A 20,043-nucleotide genomic window follows, 5' to 3' on the forward strand; every position below is an offset into this window, starting at 1 on the left:
TATTTTTAATTGAAAAGTTACGTCATCAAATAACTTCCTTGGAAAACCTTTTTCTACGTGTTGTATTTCTCCTTTTATTTTCATATTTTCTATTTTATTTTTATAATTTCTGAGACAACAAATGTTAAGTATAATATTGATGTCGTAGTTCTGGATCTAAACTCATTGGAAGGCTTTTGAATGAAAATTTTAAGTGTGCCTCGAAGTAGTTAAGCTGAACAAGTTTGTTTCACCAGTTATTAGCAGCATCCACAGCTTTAAGGTTTGGTGTTTCAGAGAGCTGAACATCACTGATAGGAAACCATAAGGAAGTACTTGATCTGCATGTATTCGAGCACTACTATAGGCTATGATCTCAAGCATTAAATGACCTCATGAGCAAGGCATGGCATAGGGTCCACATAAAAGAGCTCTGTAGAGTTTGTGCTGGCTGCGTGTGTGATGGGGCAGGCTGACTGCGTCTGCTCTGTTTTCCTGGCAAAGAGAGCACCAAACACCCAAGAAATCATGTACAATCACCTGACTCCTGTCATACATGTGAATCACCTGAGTGCAGTGAAATCTGAAGAAGAGACAGACACTGAGGAAAAGTAGAAATGCTGAAGCAGTGCAAAGAAATGTATGTGTGAAGAGGTCAACAAAAAGAAATGTACTGATTTACAAATCTTACTTTCTGAAATAAGGGCCAGCTGGCAAATAGAGTGAAACTGCTGTTGTAGGTGATCTGAGTGTAGTACCATAACTTAGTATATAATATCCAGGAACATTACAGAGGTAATGTAAAATGTGACCTGGAAGAAATTATTCATTGTTGTTTTTTTTTTAAATTGAAAGGATTGGCTTCATCTTCACTATAATGTGAGATGCAGGTAGGCTCTTTTCAGGATCACAGCAGTAGAAGAACAGCAGTTGCAGCAAGTGAATTCTAGTTGGACGCATAAAGAGAAAATTCTTCAGGAATGGAGTGGGGAAGCAGTAGAACAGATTGTGTCATGAAATTGTCAATCCTTAGATATTATCAAAACTCGACAAGTCTAAACTAACTTTCAAGTTTTTTTTAAACAACATAAGCTGACTTTTAAGATAGCCTTGTTTGAGTAAGAGATTAGACTACCAGACTGCAAAGGTGCCTTCCAACCTAACCTTTTCTCCTCTTCTATGGTTTTAGTTTAAAAATAAATATATAAAAGCAGTGTCTGTAACTTGAAAAAGTTACATTGCAACAAAAGTTACATTGCAGAGTGCAGGGACGGAAACTGTGTCAGCCTTTCTAGTAATTTGTTTTCTTATGCCTGGAGAGATGGAAGGATTATGTGTGACTGACTTCCTGTGTTGATTTGTGTCATGAATTTGAATTTTGTCCGATGGTACATATTTAGAAGGTATGTCACATTTGTCTTAGCATCTTTAAATTTCTACCATACGACCCTCTTGTTTGTTTGAGTTTGTTGCTAAGTGCTGCTGTATCTTTTTTCAATATGTGTCTGGAAGAAAGGGGACTACAAGAAGGTTTAAGGTTGTTATTTAAACATGAATGTGTGTTTACCTGTTTGTCATACTCTTACCTTTTTCAGCACTATCCAGGTGTGAACCAGCTGTCCTCTTCCTTAGGAAGCTTAAGTCTACAGCATTCTCAGCAGCCAGAAAGCTTGAGACCAGTAAACCTTACACATGATAGAAATATTTTGCCAGTGTCTTCAGTTCCAGCACCTGTGCCTAACTTGAATTCTGATCTTAGGAAATTAAACTGCAGTCCAGAGTGAGTGTACTGTGTCTAGAACAGTATCTTACATTTTTCAGTAACTAATAATTAAAGTGTCAAAAAAATGTGTAAACTGACTCCTGAATTTAAATTGTCGTGATGAGTTAATAAAAACTCTTTCACTTGGAAATAAGTTTATCCTCTGCATCCTTACACAAATGTTGAAACTGTCCTGCCATCAGAATACATTATATGCAGCGGGAGTGTAGCTTATTTCTTAATATTTTGAGAAGTCTGCTTAATCTTCACCTTGTTTTATCCATTTAAAAAAAAAGTTTTAATAAACACCTTAACGTTATGCAGTAGAATATTTTTGTAATATTGCACAAGATTTTTTTCTGGAAAAGTATTATGATCATGCCTGAATACATTGACTAATGTATCCTTTCACCTCTGATTAACATTCTATTTAACAATAGAATTAATTAACAACTATCCCAAGTCAAGTCCACCTGGTACAATGGCAAATGCTGTTCCCCAAAGATTTTATTTGTAATTCCAAAATAAGTATTCTTTGTTGCCCCAAAGTGACTCAGCGTCCTTACTGCTCTAGTGACAACACACAGTCCCACCAGAAAACAGAAATCAGAAAGCTGAGAGCCTAGAAACCATTCTTAAGTATGGATCACTTTGGACAGCACTATTTCTGCATGGGGTTTTTTTAGTGTCCCTTAAATTATCTTGAAGTCTATCCTCCATGTTACACAAAAGAAAAGATTTTGACTCTACTCAGTATTTGGGATCGTTTTCTACCATTTTCTTATGTGAATATTGCTTTCTGAGAACTAGTAAATACTATATTCCTTCTGTAGTTCCTTCATTGGAAAAATTTTTATAATGAACAGAAAAATACGTAATTTTACATTGAGTGTTGTACCTAAAGCAGTTCTGATTCTTTGGTGCAAGTTGGTATACTTGCACTGCTGAACTGCTAAACTGGGGAGTGGGGGACTGGGTTATTTTGTTTCTTTAGGAGGCCTTTTTTTAAATCTCTTTGCATTTTGTTTTTTATTAAATCAGCTTTGTAAAACACAGGATTTCTTAAATTTCTAAGTTCCTTAAAATCTGGTGTTAAGACAATGTTTTTAACATCTCTTAAAATTTCATTTTCAATATAATGTTTTTATTTCCTTTCAGCTCATTTCGATGTACATTGACAAATATTCCACAAACACAGGCTTTGTTAAACAAAGCTAAGCTTCCTTTGGGTTTGTTGCTGCATCCCTTCAGGGACCTAACGGTAAAGTTTCGTACTTCTTTTTTTTTAGAGTGTGTATTTAATACGTGCATTTGTCTTATTTTCATTCAAACGAGAAATGACAATGAACTGTAAGTCCTAATTTAACAGAAGTACCAAAAACTTGTTTGGGACTTAGGAGGAGGGGAAAAAAGCCTTGAAATTGCTACTTCATTGAAATTCATAAGGGAGAAGCTTTGGAGAAGTTTTTCCTTGTTGTTGGAAATCTTTGCTTGCCTGTGGTTCTCCGAAGCAGTGAATTAGTGCTCTGTGTGTTGGGCTCACAACTGTCAGGTAGCTCTTGAAAAGGTGTTTACAGAGCCCTCTTGTGCTCATGTTGAGTGTATTACTGGCCTGATAAATGCTTTCAACAGAAAGTAAGCACAGTACAAGATTGAAGATGTATTTATAACTGTTAAGCATCTCCTCACCATCTGATTTATTAGTATTTATGTAAAAAGGTGAATGACTGTCTGGTCTAACTTCTTTTTATAAAATATGTGTTATTTGTGTAAAGTTTTCTATCTGTCATATTTAGTCACTCAAAGTGGTCCTGTCTTTCATAATTCTTCTTGCCACAGTAGCTCTAATTTAAAATACTTTCATTTAAAATCTTACTACATCTTTGATTGAGATATTAGATTGAGACAATAATTAAATGTTATTTCTTTTGATTTTAATGGGGAAGATATTTTTAGTAAGGCATCATAATTACTCTGTATGAAAATAAACTAAAAAGCTAAAAGGAAAGATGATAGAATACGTAGTCTTATGAAGGTTTTATGAATTGTACTGCACAGTTCCATGAAATGTATCATATACCTTTGTGACAGCTTTCCATTGTTTCTTTTTAGCAATTACCAGTAATAACATCAAGCACAATAGTAAGATGCAGATCCTGCAGGACGTATATCAACCCTTTTGTTTCTTTCATTGATCAAAGGAGGTGGAAATGCAATCTGTGCTATAGAGTTAATGATGGTAAGTTTCTGTAGCAGGAGATGCTTGCATTTATAGTATCTCTTTCAAGCATTTGCATCATATCAGTCCATAGGAGACTTTAGATTAAAATGTAGATTAAAGTGACAGTGTTCTTATGATCCAGAGATTTTAAAAAAACATCTTAAGTCAGATGTGTTGTGCGTTTTTTTGAAGGAAAAGATTGTTTTGCAGTCTCGTGGGAGATGAAGAAAATGTATTCATATAATGCTGATTACTTGTATAATGAATTCAGCTTATTCCATTGACTGCTGTTGCAATATGCAAATGGAAACATGATGACAGCTACTACTGTCTGCAGTCCAGGCCAGGGGTTATGAGAAGCAATACAGATTGCTGCTTGGTGTGAAATGCTCTATTTACATTGGTGTTTTATAGTTGTGATGTAGTGCTATTTAAAATAAACTTTCTTTTCTTTCCAATTACTTAACTTGGATGTTGCTTGAGATCTTTGAAGTGTTCCTTCATTTTATGTATCCATCATGTGAATTTTTTCCTGTTGTGATAATTGAAATGTGTCCACGTTACTTTGCTTGTAGCTTCAATTATGTTTTTTATTTGCTGACAAAAATATAATCTGTATTACATTTTTTTTTTTATAGTTCCTGAAGAATTTATGTATAATCCTCTGACACGGTCTTATGGAGAGCCTCATAAACGGCCAGAGGTGCAAAATTCTACAGTGGAATTCATTGCTTCCTCAGACTATATGGTAAAAAACGTTTTTCATGGTAACTTGAGCAAGAGCAATTGTATTTTAATATGAAAGCATTTGAAACTAATGTTGCATTTTGCTCCAGTGGTGTGTATTAATTTTCCTGTGAAGGTCCTCTTAACACTAAAGATTATTTAAAATTCATATTTTGAGTTTTTGCTAATGCAGACATTCAGAGGCTTGTCAGTTAAAGTCAGTTCAGTGTGTATTGTCATCCAGTGTAGTTTAATGTGGCACAGTCAGATTTGAACCCAATGCAATGTAATTTCTGGCTTTCCCCATTGTTTTGAGGAGGTTTTGAAAGACCAGTAGTGGAATAACAAGCAAATTAATTTAGCTTCAAATTTTCAGTTAGTAATTGTGACAGAAATTATTCTTATTAGTAGTCAGCTTACAATTGCTGTGATAGTAGTCTTGTCTCCAAAAAAGTTAAACAACGCCTGGGAAAAGGCCCTGTTCATAATTGACATTATTAACAGCAGCAAAAATAAATTGTTCTCTTGTCTTTTAATTGAAACATTGTAGCAGAGACATTTGGCAATGAATAAACAGAGCTCATTACAGAGTTGGGAAAAGGTTGTAGGTAGAATGTTTTAACCCTGTTTAATGCATCACACTGAAAGAACAGTGGAGTATAGAAGGGTGAATTCCATATCTTTCATGAATGTCATGTCTGAGTTGACTGTTGGAAGGAGGGACTAATATATCAAATTTTTTTTCTGAAGTATAACTCTGTATATTTATTACAAATGGCAGTTATTAACCAGTGGGAATTGTGGTTAAGTCTGTCCACATGTTTCTTAGTAAATTGCTTTTATTGCATACTGTATACCTTGCATTTTTCTAAGTATTCCCTTTTCCCACTTCCCTTTCTAATGATTAATCAATTTTACCATTTCTTTGAATATGATTTTTAAACATTCTTTTATTTATTTTTTTTTTTACTTTGTAGCTTCGTCCTCCTCAGCCTGCGGTATATTTATTTGTTTTAGATGTGTCACATAATGCAGTGGAGGCTGGATATTTGACAATAGTCTGCCAGTCATTGCTGGAAAATCTAGACAAGTAAGAGTATAAACAATTTTTTCAAATCAGCTGACATGTTGTTATGAACAATAGTAATTTACAATTTTGAAAAAAACTTGCATATAGTGTCTAAACATCCTGTCCCCAAAGAGCAGAAGTTCAGTTGCCCGGAATTCTGAAATGCAGCTTACATCTCTAAAAAAACCAACCAAAGAACCCAAACCACCAAAAAACCAAAAAAAACCCAGCTGCTGAAGCAATTTACATGGTGAGGGCTGTCTTCCCTGAATGTGATTAAAGGTGTATCTGCATATAATTTACTTACTTATCTGTAAAAAATATTTAGCTATAACTTCTAGCAACATGTTAATTGTACAAAGATCTATGCACTGCAGTGTTCCCCTCTGCCAAGAGCAACAAAAATGAACTAAATTACAGAGATGAAGTTGTCCGGTTCTTGTGCTGAAATAGCTAAGGTGCTGCATGCTGGATCCACCTAGATCTACCTGTGCCGCTTTCTGTCTCTTCACATTTTTGCACTGGGACAGCATGCATGGGGTTGTTGCTGGTGCTTTTTTAGTGAGGGCTAATAAGCTTCACTGTGTTCATGTCTTTTGACAACTAATCCTGTGAAGGCTCGAAAATTCCTTTCTACAAATTTTTCTTGGGGAACTTGATTTTAATTTCTCATGAAGAAACCAATATGTACAATAAAATTCTTCCATTTATTAGTTTAGTCCTTCTTTGTTCAGTTTTTTATGGGTATTTTGTTAACAGATCTCAGAAACACTCAAAGTCTATAGGAAAATCAGTACATCCAGTTCATTTATATACCTAGGTGGTAACAACAATAGTCGCCTTTTTTGTTTTTGGTCACTGTCATGGTTTTCAGCACTTGCTGATGTTTTATATTCTATTTGAGAAGTTACTTTTAGTTTTTAACTTTATATTTTTAATGCCATTTACTGAAATATGGTCCCCATGAGCAATAAGTAAGTTGCATTGTAGAGACATTGGATTTTGGTTTAGAGTTGTAAGTACTCTGTAACTACATTAGTAAATGGGTTTTTTGAATTATGAAAGAGCAGAATGCACTGTTTTCTGTTGAAGAACTGCCTTCTTTCATGTATCAGTATAATGTTTAAATGAACTTATTAGGTTCTCTCTTGGAGCAAAATATCAATATATTAGTGAGTGCTCATCTATAACATTGGTCTTGTAAACCGTGCCATTATCTCAGCTTTTCAGAAAATACTGAGAGAATATTGCTTGTATTTATGTTTCAGATCTCTTTTCTTATGTTCTCCCTTCACTCCTGTACACTAGAGCTGAGTTTCTGCTAACATCAGCAGGAGCTCTGAGTATGTATATGTATTGAGAGAGAGATTTAGGGCTTAATAGTTTATTTTTCAATGCTTCAGGCTGCCTGGAGACTCAAGAACAAGAATAGGGTTCATAACGTTTGACAGCACTGTTCAGTTTTACAACTTGCAAGAAGGTTTATCTCAGCCTCAGATGCTGATTGTCTCAGATATTGATGGTAAGTAAAAAGAAAATGGAAGCTGAATTTTTGAGAATCTATTATTTATTTTTCCCAGAAGAAAGATTAGAATCTCTCAACTATTCTGGTATTAGGTCAGTGTTATTGAATGTATAGTGAATATATTTTTGAAAAGTAGTCTTACACTAACTATAGAGTAGGTGATGTTTAAAATGTGAAATTCAAAACTTAATTTTGCTTTGAATAAGACAAGCTTTGTATAGACCGTGTTTTTCTCTCTAACACAACTGTCAGAAAATTAGACTATTTCATGGTATGAATAGCAGTGGGCAATGAAATGTTTTGTTCTATTTTAATGTTATTTTTTTCTTTAATGTTGTTTTCCATTCTCCCTGCAGATATTTTCCTGCCTACACCAGATAGTTTACTTGTAAATCTCCATGAAAGCAAAGAGGTATGATTGCTTAAAATATATAATTAAATTTAAAGAGTAAATATTCAAATTAGATGTTCCTGTTAAACTTTGAATTCAAACTTACCTTCATAATATGTAGTTCCAATGCTAATTTTTAATTATACAAGTATTACATGTAGTTTGATACATCATAACTTCTAAATTTATGCCTTTATTTTCCTTAATGTGTTAAAACTAAACTGAAATATTTGGTACAGATTGTGTCACTTCAGTTATGGTAGTAGAGCTTTTTAGAAACAGCAGAAAATCTCAAGCTTGTAAAGTCTCATAAAACACCTTTCAATCTGTTCTGCAGCTGATAAAAGACCTATTGAATGCATTACCAAATATGTTCACTAATACAAGAGAAACACACAGTGCATTGGGCCCTGCTCTTCAGGCTGCATTTAAACTGATGTCTCCAACGGGTGGTCGGATATCTGTCTTTCAAACTCAGTTACCGTCCTTGGGAGCAGGGCTTTTGCATTCCAGAGAAGATCCCAATCAAAGGTCAAGCACAAAGGTAAAAAACTTCCTTTAAAATTCATTTCATGAGACTAAGTATTGGCCATGTCTTTCTGACTTGTGTAGTTCTGCAGATCAATGCTTGCTTTTTGTTTATAGCAGTTCACTAAATTGAATTATGTTTATACATTTAAGATCACACATGTATGTGTGGTGTTACTTGTTTCAAAGTGCACGAGCTGTCTTTTGGACCTTTGGTTCATAGTTTTCCTTGGCAAGCAAAAGAAGCTGCAAATATTTCTAACTTGGTTAATATCAACCTGAGTTTTTGATCAGTGTGGATATTTAAATTGTAGACCTAAAACATGGTTTCTTGTTATTTTTATGGCCTTGTAGTTCACAGCATCCAATAAGTGGTACACAGTTGCATGAATGTTTATTTGTATGAGCATGTAAACTTCCTCGAAAGTAGGATCATAACTGCTTGTAAACGCAAACTTAAATAATACGGAACATAAGGAAAATAGTTTCTGAAGGTGGGAATGCCTGTAAGTTACTGTTTAAAGGAAACTTCCTTATGATACTTTGCTGCTGACTAGTATGTCTTTTGTTCCATGAACTCTTAAAAAGCACGATTGTTGTCTTAACTCTTCCCTGTATAATTTATTCACTAAAGGTGGTCCAGCATCTTGGTCCAGCAACGGACTTTTATAAGAAGTTGGCACTGGACTGTTCGGGCCAGCAGACTGCTGTGGATTTGTTTCTCTTAAGTTCACAATATTCTGATCTAGCTTCTCTGGGTAAGGAGAAGCTTTCTGCATTCCCTCTTTCTGCACTGTTGTCTTACTTTAGAAGCATAGACTGCTTCAGGAATTTTTAAATCATGTAAATATTTTTGCACTTTCGGAAGTGCAGCTCATGCTGCAATGGAATTGACTTTGAAGTTGATAGCAGTAAAGAACAGAAATATTGTATTGGTGGTATCAGACAACTTATTTTAGGATTTCACAGTTTTAAATGAGAATGTTCTCTCCTGCTCAAGAACAGGAAACAGCCAGATGGCGAGGAATAAATAAAGTTTAATTATAGGGGTAGGACAGAGTTTTCATCTTTTGATATTAATCCAAGATTTGTGCACACACTTAATTTTGCCTCCACACCATCGAATTTTTCTGCAGGCACTTCAGTCTTAGCTGCCAAAGGAGGCATTTATTGAGCTCAGTGTATAATTAGGTCATTGTGTATTGAGGTGGCTCGTGACTGTCTTCAGTGGCCTGAGGCTGGGCCAGTTCTCATTGTCTTATAGGTGTGGGTCATATGAAGAAAAAGATGAATAGATGTGATTTGTGGAAGGCTGGACACAATTTTTGTGTCCTGACTTCATGTTACAATTTTACCTCTTAACCATATCTTTTCTTCCTTCACAGCTTGCATGTCCAAGTATTCTGCTGGATGCATCTATTACTACCCATCTTTCCATCGTACCCATAATCCTGCTCAGGCTGAAAAGTTGCAAAAAGACCTGAAAAGATACCTTACAAGAAAGATTGGATTTGAAGCAGTTATGCGCATAAGATGTACAAAAGGTATGTCTTAAATACATGGAAAAGTTGGTGTAAGTGTGTTAATGATCATTTTGAATGTGCTTAAGTCTTGAGCAACATTAAAGTTCATGTTATTTCTCTTTCTCTGAAGAGTAAGGTAGTTGTTTTCTCTATGTAAGTCACATTAGCTTTTGGCGTTTGTTGCTTTGCTCTTTAGTTGATGGCACGATCTTGCTTTAAATTGACATGTGTAGTGTAAGGGCATCAATTTGGAGCATTCAGAATTGAACATGAACTCTACAGGATCGTGCTGAAATGTCTAATGATTCATGTAATTGATTTTGCATGATAGAATTTTTACTGTTTTCTTAAACCTAGCTTGAGGGCTGTGGATTTTAGTTATTGATAAGAGTTTTCCATGCTGTTTTAAACTCATTCTGAGTTATTTAATCTACTTCTAGGTCTTTCAATACACACTTTTCATGGGAACTTTTTTGTACGATCTACTGATTTGTTGTCCCTTGCTAATGTCAATCCTGATGCTGGATTTGCAGTACAAATGTCCATTGAAGAAAGTCTGACTGACACATCATTGGTTTGTTTTCAAACAGCTCTTTTGTATACTTCCAGCAAAGGTAAATAAATTCAAATTAATTGGCCAGTGGGCTTTTTCTATAATATAATGTTTGTATAGTTGGTTCCACAGCCTTTTGTCGTTCACTATACCCTAAGAGAATCTTTTCAAGGCTAGTGAGCCTACTTGGCAGTTAATCACATAATGGAAATCCTTATAAAGTCTATTTTGATGGGATAATGTGGTTTATCTGCATCTTACATCTGATTCAGCAAGAATCCTTTACTTACAAGTGATACCATTGTTACAAGCAGTAACATGTTGGCAGGCACTTTGTCCAAATTCACAGACTTATGATGAATTGGAACGAGTTGCTACTACATTGGGTGGGCATTAAAGAATAGCAGCTAATTTCTATAGTGGAAGATGCCACAAAATTTTGAGATGAAAATGCATGTACTTCATTTGTAGGATCAAGACACTGTGGATGTTGTAAGTCAACTTGTGCTGCTTTAGAGCAGAATTTGAACAGGTTGAGACAGGAATGAGAGACAGTGTTAAATCAATTTCCTGACTGGTATGTTTTTATAAAATGGGTGCATCTTAGATGAGAGGAGATATGCAGTAAAGACTGAATTTGTATACTTCTAGCAGGAGATAATTCATGATGGTTTCCTCTGATTTCTCTTAGGTGAACGTCGCATTCGAGTGCACACACTTTGCTTGCCCGTAGTAAGTTCATTGGCTGATGTATATGCAGGAGCAGATGTACAAGCAGTTGTCTGCCTCTTAGCCAACATGGGTGAGTATAGACCAAGAAGATTCAAGTATTTCTGTGTATGTTCTTAATTTTGCCAGCCATTTAAATGAAATAGTAAATGAAGCCTGGGTATTAAACTGGAGCACACTGAAGCCTGAGAATGCAAAAGATGACAAAATCAAAGTTATATCAAAACTGTGAACCAAAATATTCCTTCTGAATACTTGGTTGACCTTAATCTTTTAAAAGGAGCCTTACATTCTTTAGAGTTTATTAAAGAACAAAGAATACTTGGATCAAAACTCTCATTTTTGTATCATCATCATAATTGTTATCTCAAACTTAAGCATTCTAGGATTACTTAAGAGACAGTGATTCAGTTTAGTGAGTTGCTGGAGACTAAAAGGCAACTTCTGACAACAGTGTATCCAAATACTAGTTTTGTGTCCTTCTATTCTGTTGTTGCTGGGTTGAGGATTCTTACTTGTCCCAACTTGCGGGTCATAAGTAGATGTTTCGTAGACTGATCTCTGACATCGAATGTGTGTGACTCTGTGCAGCATTTTAGTATAAGCTGTGTTGTAAATTAGTAGTGAAATCAATTAGAAGAAATAAATAGTACTTCTACATCTTTTGAGGCTGGAACTAGATGATCTGTAAGGTCCCTTCCAACCCAAACAGTTCTGTGATCTCCTCTTAAATGCGCATTCAGTCCAGCAGGTGGCTTCCTCCACTCAAAGAATTTGCAGCCCTTGCTCAGCAGAGAAAAGTGAAGCTGCATTTACACTTATCACAATTATGCCAGTGAAATAATGGAGAAAATAACGGGAAATTTCTTGGGGGGGTGGTGGAAATCAAAATTAATTGCTGCAAATCTTATCTTGGAGGTTGGGCAGCGGAGTTTCAGCAATAGCCAAGTTATTTGTATAAGATTTAAAACAGGATTTATATTTAGACTTAACTGTATATGACAGCTTTAAAAATTTCTTTCAATTCTCCAAGACTACAAACTATGGAGCCAAAATTAGCCACACTGTATTTTTAAGAATTGTGAAGGTGAGTTCCAGTATGGACAGTCATCTGATTTGCTCCTAAAAAATTTAAGACCTCAGGTGTGGTTTTGGGTTTTTTTTTTCAAGTCTTTAAAGCATAACCCAGAAGCTCAACTAATATTTTCAAAATTCAAGGGAATGAATGAGGCCATCTCTAATAACTTCTTCTGTCCTTCTACCCCAAACAGCTGTGGATCGCTCAGTTTCATCTAGCCTTGCAGATGCAAGAGATGCCTTAGTTAATGCCGTGGTAGACTCCTTGGCAGCATACATGTCAACTGCCTCAAATCTGCAGCAGTCCATGCTGATAGCACCAAATTCCCTCAAGCTGTTTCCACTCTATATTTTGGCTCTTCTCAAACAGGTATGTATAATCTAGTGGTTTAATGTTTGATATTTAATTCTTTGTTCCATTTGAGGAATTCTACTGTTCTAGGTCAAGCAGTGTCTGCACTTGTCTAAAATTAGTGAAAATTTTGTTGTTATCTTTATGCTTACAGGACTTTCATGTAGAAGATGACTATATTAGCTTATTTTAAATTACTGGTGTCTGAACCATTTATTAGTTTATTTGATTTTGATTTTTTTTATGTTTTGTTTTATATTGTTTTACAATGAAAATAAGGATATCTGTACTGTTACAGTTAGCATTTCTCAGATTTTTGGCAGCTCATTGGTGTAGATTGGTGAAAGCTGCTTATTAATACTTCTCCAACTTTATTTTATGGAGGAAAAGTTAAATATTTTTCAATACATATACTTTGTACTTTAAAGTTCTAAAAAGAAAAACTAGTTTCCATGGAGATAAGGTGAAAGTTATTACAGAAACTCAAGTGATATAGTTTAAAGGTCACATAGAACTAGTTACTACTTTTTTTTTTTTGTGATATCTTTGGATTACCAAACATCATACATAAAAAGAACTTACTGCAGGGTTTTGTTATGAATAAATCTCACAGCTTAAAGATTTTCATGTCTGAGAGTTGTTTGTTCTCTTATGATGAATAAACCTTTATGCAAGTTTAGTAAGAGATGTAATAATAATCACTTATTTTCTTTGGCTTAGTGATTACTTCAGCCTGTGATACACTGATTATGATCTTTTGGTACTTGCATAAGTAATGTAGTTAATGATGGGTAAAAAACGGACCATTTATTATAAAGAAGATCCATGTAAAAGACAGAAATAAGAGTGGCTGAGAAAACAAGTTGTTTAGGGGTTGGTTTTGGGTTTTTTTTTTTATTATCTTTTTTAACCCAAACCAAAGTACTTGTGGCAGCCAAGGAGGACTGATGTACTTAGCTTTGCTGTAGAAGTGAATATGAACTTTGATTATAGGAATATTCTCCATTGAGTCAGAACATGGTGTTTACTTCATTGTGTTGCTTCTCACAGCAATCATTTAACAATTGCTTTTAAAGGGAATCTGAAGAATTCAGTAGGAAGGAGTTACAAAACAAATTTTATCCTATGAGAGCCTAGTTTTCACTATAAAACATGAAAGTATATTTCCCTTCCAAAGTTTTCCCTTGACAATGAATTCTTACTACTGTAAAATCAGAGTTAATCTTATGCACATAAGTATCTTGCTTGGACTCTGCTCGTCTCATATCTTTCCATAATAGCTTGCATTGGTGAGTTTCAGAGGGCAGTAGCATTTGTCAAGAGCGAAAATGAGAAATGCTGGCTTAATTTCATGCAAATTTTAGACAAATTGAGGGGGAAATTTAATCTCCTTTATCAGTAAGGAGGGAGAATGGATTACATTTTAAACTTATTCTATTCAAGCTCTATGATTCAGATTCTGATCTATCTCACTAAGATACATTTCTATACAAAAGCTTTGCCATCTTTGCTTGAAGCTTTCAAAATTCTGAAATGCACTGTTTAGATGTGACATAAAATACAGGGTTTATTTGAGTAGCAACACTGTTCTCTTACAGAAAGCATTCAGGACAGGCACAAGCACTCGCTTGGATGATCGTGTATATGCAATGTGCCAGATGAAGAGCCAGCCTCTTGTTCATTTGATGAAAATGATACATCCCAACTTGTACAGAATAGACAAATTGACTGATGAGGTAATGTATGAAGCCTGTTTGTAGCATTTTCTAGTTTTAGTGGCCTGTTAAACCCAATGTTGTGCTGCAATAATTTAAGTTATTATTATAATATAAGTGGAGAATTTACCATAAACTATAAAAAATCAAGAAAAATATTTGTTTTCAAGTTTTGAGTTGCAAGTACAGTAGTGTGTTATGAGCAAACCTGTGGTTTTCCTTCATCTTGTTTCACTGACCACAGTAATTCCATGTTTTTCTATTATACAAAGAAAGCAGAGAAGATTATGCATTGGAAACACCTTCAGTATGCTTTTGTGTTTTGCACCTGTCTGGGGGAAATGGGTGAAGTAGATCTGGTGGATGAATCTAGGTTTCATATACTGAAATCAGATAAAGTTGCCTGCAATAACAACAGTGGTTTCTCAGACTGAAGTGGATAAAACAGAATTGTACTTCTCATTGGTCGTGATCAGACTGAGAAGGTATTTCACGTATGAAACCAGATTTTATTAATTCAGCTTTTACAGAGGTAGCCTAGGAAATGGATGCACTTTTTTAATAGTAAGAAGTAAGATGGGATTTTATTTGAGGTCAAAGTTGGCTATAATTGCAAAAATAAGGGATTTTTTTAGGTAAGTTTTTATGAGTTTGTAGTTGCTAGCTTTGGAAAAGTATGTGTGGGAGTTTGGTTTTAAGTGTTATACAATAAATTGAGTCATTTCTCTGGCAGTGGTATTGTTCAGCACAACCTCTGACCTATTTGTAGTCTCGGAGTTTCTTTTGAGGTATTTCATAAACTCAAATAGGTGAGTCTAAACTCAGTGCTCTTCAGAGGAATTGATTAGTTAGTCTTTTTATACTCCACCCTTCCAAACATTTGAGAAGCCAACTTCAACTAACCTTGTTAAGTTTTTTTTGAGGCACTTAGATTCAAATGCTGTATTGTGTGCATGTCCTGTAAAGAACCACCAGTGTCTTTAGCAGATCCTGTTTTATTAGCAGAGGCTTTCAGGTCAGTTATTTTTAGTACTATAATACAAATAATAGGGCTTGTTTCACCTATTGAAATTAATTGACAAAACGCATTTTAAATCAAATAACAGAGTGCTAATCTGTCAGTATTACTTCAGTTTAAAGTATTGGTGACAGAGGCTGCTCTTAAATTTCTTGTTTCTCTAGAATATTATATATATTACAGAATTATTTTTTAATGTTTTTGCTTGTTTTCCTTCCTCTTAACACTTGATTCTTGAGACCATTGAGTAAAGCCCAGAACTTGCCCAAGTGGAATTCAGTAGCTTGATTTTCATAATTATGCATAAATCCCCCAAAACGTCTAATCTATGGCATTACAGTATGAAATTTTTAAATAGGGATTTTAGTTTATTTAATAATCTTTTACTACAGGGAGATGTACTTAGTCTGTAGACTGTTTTTCCCTACATTATTTGTAGAGTGCTTCACAGGTTCTTAAGATACCCATCCTATTTTTGTATTGGAGGGGGAAGCAGCTTTAATCTGAAAATACTGGGGATTTGGGTTGGGGGAGGATATTTTTTAATAATGTCAGTGCTGACAGCCAGATTGTTTAATCAGATCGGTCATAGTGCTCTGTGGAGAAACCTGTGGATCACTTCAAGCAGGATGTTAAATCAAGGAACTTGCTGTCAATTGAATGCAGTAAAATAGTGAACCCTTATAGGAAGTACCATTTGATGTTGTTCAGCTCTTGCAGCATTTCTAGTAAAGTTGAATGCAATGAAAAGAATCAGTGGAGGTTGTTGACACTCAAGTGTCAACACTAGAATTCTTTTGAAATATTGACATTTGTAGCATCAGAAATGTTACATAAGCAACTTAAATGAACTTCCATTATTATTTTTTAGGTAATAAAGTAGGCTTTAGGTTAAGTAACATTCTAGAACTGCTTGGTGTACATAATCATTTTAGGATTAACATGGTATTTTGTTACATGAGAATCCTCAAAATTTTACTAGAGATTAACAGTGGTTTTCCTGTTTTGTTTTACCCGGTTAAAGGTAAAATTATAGTGTTATTGAGTATTGGTTTTTGTTACAGAGTACAATACATGTAAATGACAGAGTTGTTCCTCAGCCACCTCTTCAGAAGTTGTCTGCAGAGAAGTTGACAAGAGAAGGAGCTTTTCTTATGGATTGTGGCTCAGTAAGTTAAAAAAGTTACAAGTTTTACACACTTTTTTTTTTTTAAAGAAAAAAGAGGCAATGCATGCACTCTTTATTAAAAGCAGTCAACTCTCAGTAATAACAGTGTAGTGAATCAGCATTCCAGGTAACCTGACAGTAATCTGTGTTTCAATGAAAGGCTTTCATATTTTGATCCAAGGAGTATCTTTGAGGCTTCAGAGGCTGATTTGTTTTTTCATGACAGACTGGTCAGAATATATCAAGAGTTCACATCAAGGTGTTTTTTCTGGAATTAATGTATTTTTATTTTCCAAAATCTCTTTTATGGTTATTAAAATGTATATACTACAGTCTTTAATAAAACACTTCTCACTGATGCAGAAACCTTCCCAGCTACACACAAATAAAGTGGTTTTATGCAAAAGTGAGGGAATTGTGGAAAGTGAACAAAATCTGTAGATGCATTTTAAGGTATCCGCAGAAATTACACTAAAACATACTTAATTGGATAAAGCATTATGCTACTCAAATGACAATCTAGAAAGTGCTTGAAACCTTTTATGAGTTCAGGGCTGTGTGTGAATGTCAAACTAGCATCTGTCTTCAGATGTCTGAAATAATTACTATAATATGTTTTGGTAATCGATGCTTTACTATGACTTGTTTAGATTGGGAAGTCAGTGTTTGACAGAATTTGAGGGGGTAACATGGGAAGTTATCGCATTAACTGTTCTATTATACATGTATCCTGCATCCTCATTCTTTCAGTATTTGCATTCTACCTATATTTTTTTATGTTTAATGATCTATTCTAAAAATTACCAATGTACTAATAAGTAAATGTGCAAATAATGAATATAGACATGTATACATGAAGTGCAACTGGAGTGCTCAAGTGATTCATTTGCATGAAAGTTATTATTCTGGTATTATTCCTATTACATGACCACTTGCCTCTAAAATGTATGCATGGCCTTTACTAAAACTGATTCTGATATCTTACAGATTTTTTACATTTGGATTGGAAAAAACTGTGATAACAGCTTCATAAAAGATGTCCTTGGATACCCAAACTATGCATCAGTTCCACAGAAAATGGTAGGCATTTGAGTTGAGCTGTATAGTATTTACGCTTGGAATTTATATTTAATCTCTTTATTTCTGCACTTTCAGTTTTTAATTACGTAACTGTGAATTAGGGGGTTTTTTTATTGAGTACCTTCTAACTTGTCAGCTTCATAGGAGCCAAATAGAAGTTGTCAGATGTTTTTAAGGAAAGAATGTAAACATTTTAAGTTTGGTATTCGTGAAATTCCAGAGTTGCTCTATACATTACTCCTTTTATTTTTTTATGGAAATGCATGTGCATTCACAAGAATGGGAAGGAATTTCACAGAATGAATACAAAAATTATCTATTCAGATGTGTTAATGGTTAATATTAGAGTTACTTTATTGATGCCATGGTTTTCAGAAGCCTTGTGTTCTCTGGTGTCAGATACCAAATCTATGGTATGACACGATAGGCCTGTAAGAAAGGGTAAGAGTTAAGTTTTGCTCAGCTTCCAAGCCTTGAGTTAATGTTAAAAAATGCTTTTAGCTATTAGAACATCAAAGACCCTTGGATGTGCTTTTTGGTGGAGGGGTTTTTATGTTATAACCTATAGTCTAGTGTGTGAAACAGAGCAGCAAATAAAGAGAAGTCTCCTCTTCCATGAGAAGTGATTCCAAAATGTCAACAATTGGCAGGTAAGGAAGGATTCTTTTAAGACACTCTAGAAAAGTTCAGAATCAAATGGTTATATTCACATAGTACCAAAAATGTGTTAGTTTAGAAACACAGGAAGATATTTTCTGCTTATAAAGCTTCCATAGTATCAAGGGGTGAAGTGACAAGTGGTAATTATAAGACAAGGTTAAAAGTGGTAAGCTAGAAACTACTGTAGAATTGGACTACTTATTTAGAGTTTTGTATTTTGCGTGTATTGGCAATTTAAAACTGGCTCCTCTGGTGGTGGTAAGTATTAGTTAATGGAGTTTTCAGGAAGAACTTAGATAGGAGAAGGAGGATAATTTTTTTCTAAAGGTTATATAGCATCTTTTATACTTAAAGTGAGACAAAAACTAACATAAAGTTATCTTTGCTTTTAAATTATGTCCTCCATTCTACAAAGGTAGCAATGGAACTACTTTAATTCTGAAATAAAGTCTTTTATGTCATACTGATTGTCTTATATTGACTGAAGAGTTGGTTTTAATTCTATTTTTTCACCTTATTTCCCAACCAAATAGTCCAGTATAATCTTTGCAATTCAGAAATTTACTTGCAATTCAGACTTCACTTCTTGTTTTGCTCATCTTTCCAGTGATGTATAGTACAACATGTAGGAACTTGATTGCCAGGGGAAGATAAAGGCAAGAAGACTGCAAAGCAGCATTTTGAAAAGATGACTTCTCAAATGAACTTGCTTTCTCAAATCTTTTGCACTTAAAATGCGGTTTAAGTTAAAGGTGGACTTAAACACTAAAGCTGAAGAAAAAAATCTGTATATATAAATCCGTGGTTGCTAATTTCTCAATAGAAATTGTGGCTTGAGTCATGTTACGACTTTCAGGATCTGTTTCTCTTAGATAGTTTTTTAAATAGTTTTGATAATAAAAGATGCTGACTTCTGTCCATTACCTTCAACCAGACACAGCTTCCTGAGGTAGATGCACTTTCTTCAGAAAGGACACGATCTTTTATATCTTGGCTTAGAGACAGTAGACCTTTAAGTCCAGTTCTTCAAGTAATAAAGTAAGTATTTCTGTTAGATACTAAGTTGTTATTGGCAACTTGTATTTACAGTGTCTAATTAAAACTGATGAAAAGTGCATTTATCTGAGTATCGTCATCTTTCCAGTTGATATAATGCTGTTATCTAAAACTGCTTAGTGACAAAGGTCGTCTTTGAATCTAGTGCAAATTCAATTACTAATAGTTTTATTGTTAGGAATTAGTTGCATATTTTTATATTAAGAATACGCTAAAGCAATGGATATCCTTCTGATCTATGGAGTTAGCTGGGTTAATTTCTGTTATAGCTTTTATAATATGCATATAAAAAAGAAGTAAAGTAAGTAATCTGTAGATGGGTAAGTAATTGTATGTATTTGTTACTGAGCTCCGTAGGACAGCAGCTGATTTATGATAGATGAGGCAAGTTTTGAAGCCTTTTCAAGACACAACTCATTTAAAGAAGTTTAAATGCAATAAATTTATTATACTTGAGACTACATTTCACTTCTGGAATACTCAGTTTACTGAGCCAGACAGGAGATCACTTTTAGAGAGTATGATGACTTGCTTAGAGAAATAATGCTGAAATACAGGACTGAAGCTCTTCAACTGTGGCATGATGGCTGCTGCTTGAGTTGCAAGTAGTTCTGAGAGACCATAGTAAACACGAGGAGCTTTGCTGCACACTGTACAATACCAGTACAGAGGATTGTGTCTCTGATAATTTTTATTGGGACAATAATTATGGATAATATAATTATGTTTACTTTTTCTGTTCTGTTGAGATTGAGATTACATGTAACCAGAGATGTTATTTTTGCATTTTTTCATTGCCACCAGCAATATTTGTTAACTTCTGACTTCTAAAACAGAAGTATTTTTACATTTTCTTTTTGGTGTTTCTGCAAGATACTTTAAATGCTATATTTCACCTGCTTTTCTGCCAT

The 20,043-nt window shown here is 34.5% G+C and overlaps 1 protein-coding gene across 2 annotated transcripts in view; it reads left to right on the plus strand.

Moving 5' to 3' along the window:
- The window catches only part of SEC24B (SEC24 homolog B, COPII coat complex component), a 48,567-nt gene that overhangs the window by 22,471 nt on the left and 6,053 nt on the right, over nucleotides 1-20,043 (plus strand). For both annotated transcript variants that reach the window (XM_039379874.1, XM_027736447.2), the window contains 17 exons: nucleotides 1,575-1,759; nucleotides 2,900-3,002; nucleotides 3,854-3,980; nucleotides 4,601-4,710; nucleotides 5,666-5,778; nucleotides 7,161-7,279; nucleotides 7,639-7,694; nucleotides 8,011-8,217; nucleotides 8,836-8,959; nucleotides 9,587-9,745; nucleotides 10,165-10,338; nucleotides 10,969-11,079; nucleotides 12,278-12,453; nucleotides 14,034-14,171; nucleotides 16,233-16,337; nucleotides 17,324-17,416; nucleotides 19,011-19,114. In XM_039379874.1, the coding sequence (XP_039235808.1) occupies nucleotides 1,575-1,759; nucleotides 2,900-3,002; nucleotides 3,854-3,980; nucleotides 4,601-4,710; nucleotides 5,666-5,778; nucleotides 7,161-7,279; nucleotides 7,639-7,694; nucleotides 8,011-8,217; nucleotides 8,836-8,959; nucleotides 9,587-9,745; nucleotides 10,165-10,338; nucleotides 10,969-11,079; nucleotides 12,278-12,453; nucleotides 14,034-14,171; nucleotides 16,233-16,337; nucleotides 17,324-17,416; nucleotides 19,011-19,114 (2,204 nt within the window). The remainder of the gene's footprint in view (nucleotides 1-1,574; nucleotides 1,760-2,899; nucleotides 3,003-3,853; nucleotides 3,981-4,600; nucleotides 4,711-5,665; nucleotides 5,779-7,160; nucleotides 7,280-7,638; nucleotides 7,695-8,010; nucleotides 8,218-8,835; nucleotides 8,960-9,586; nucleotides 9,746-10,164; nucleotides 10,339-10,968; nucleotides 11,080-12,277; nucleotides 12,454-14,033; nucleotides 14,172-16,232; nucleotides 16,338-17,323; nucleotides 17,417-19,010; nucleotides 19,115-20,043) is intronic.

This window comes from Pipra filicauda, unplaced genomic scaffold, assembly GCF_003945595.2.
Source record: "Pipra filicauda isolate LSUMZ 115617 unplaced genomic scaffold, ASM394559v2 scaffold17_size4572894_pilon, whole genome shotgun sequence".
Taxonomy (NCBI): Eukaryota; Metazoa; Chordata; class Aves; order Passeriformes; family Pipridae; genus Pipra; species Pipra filicauda.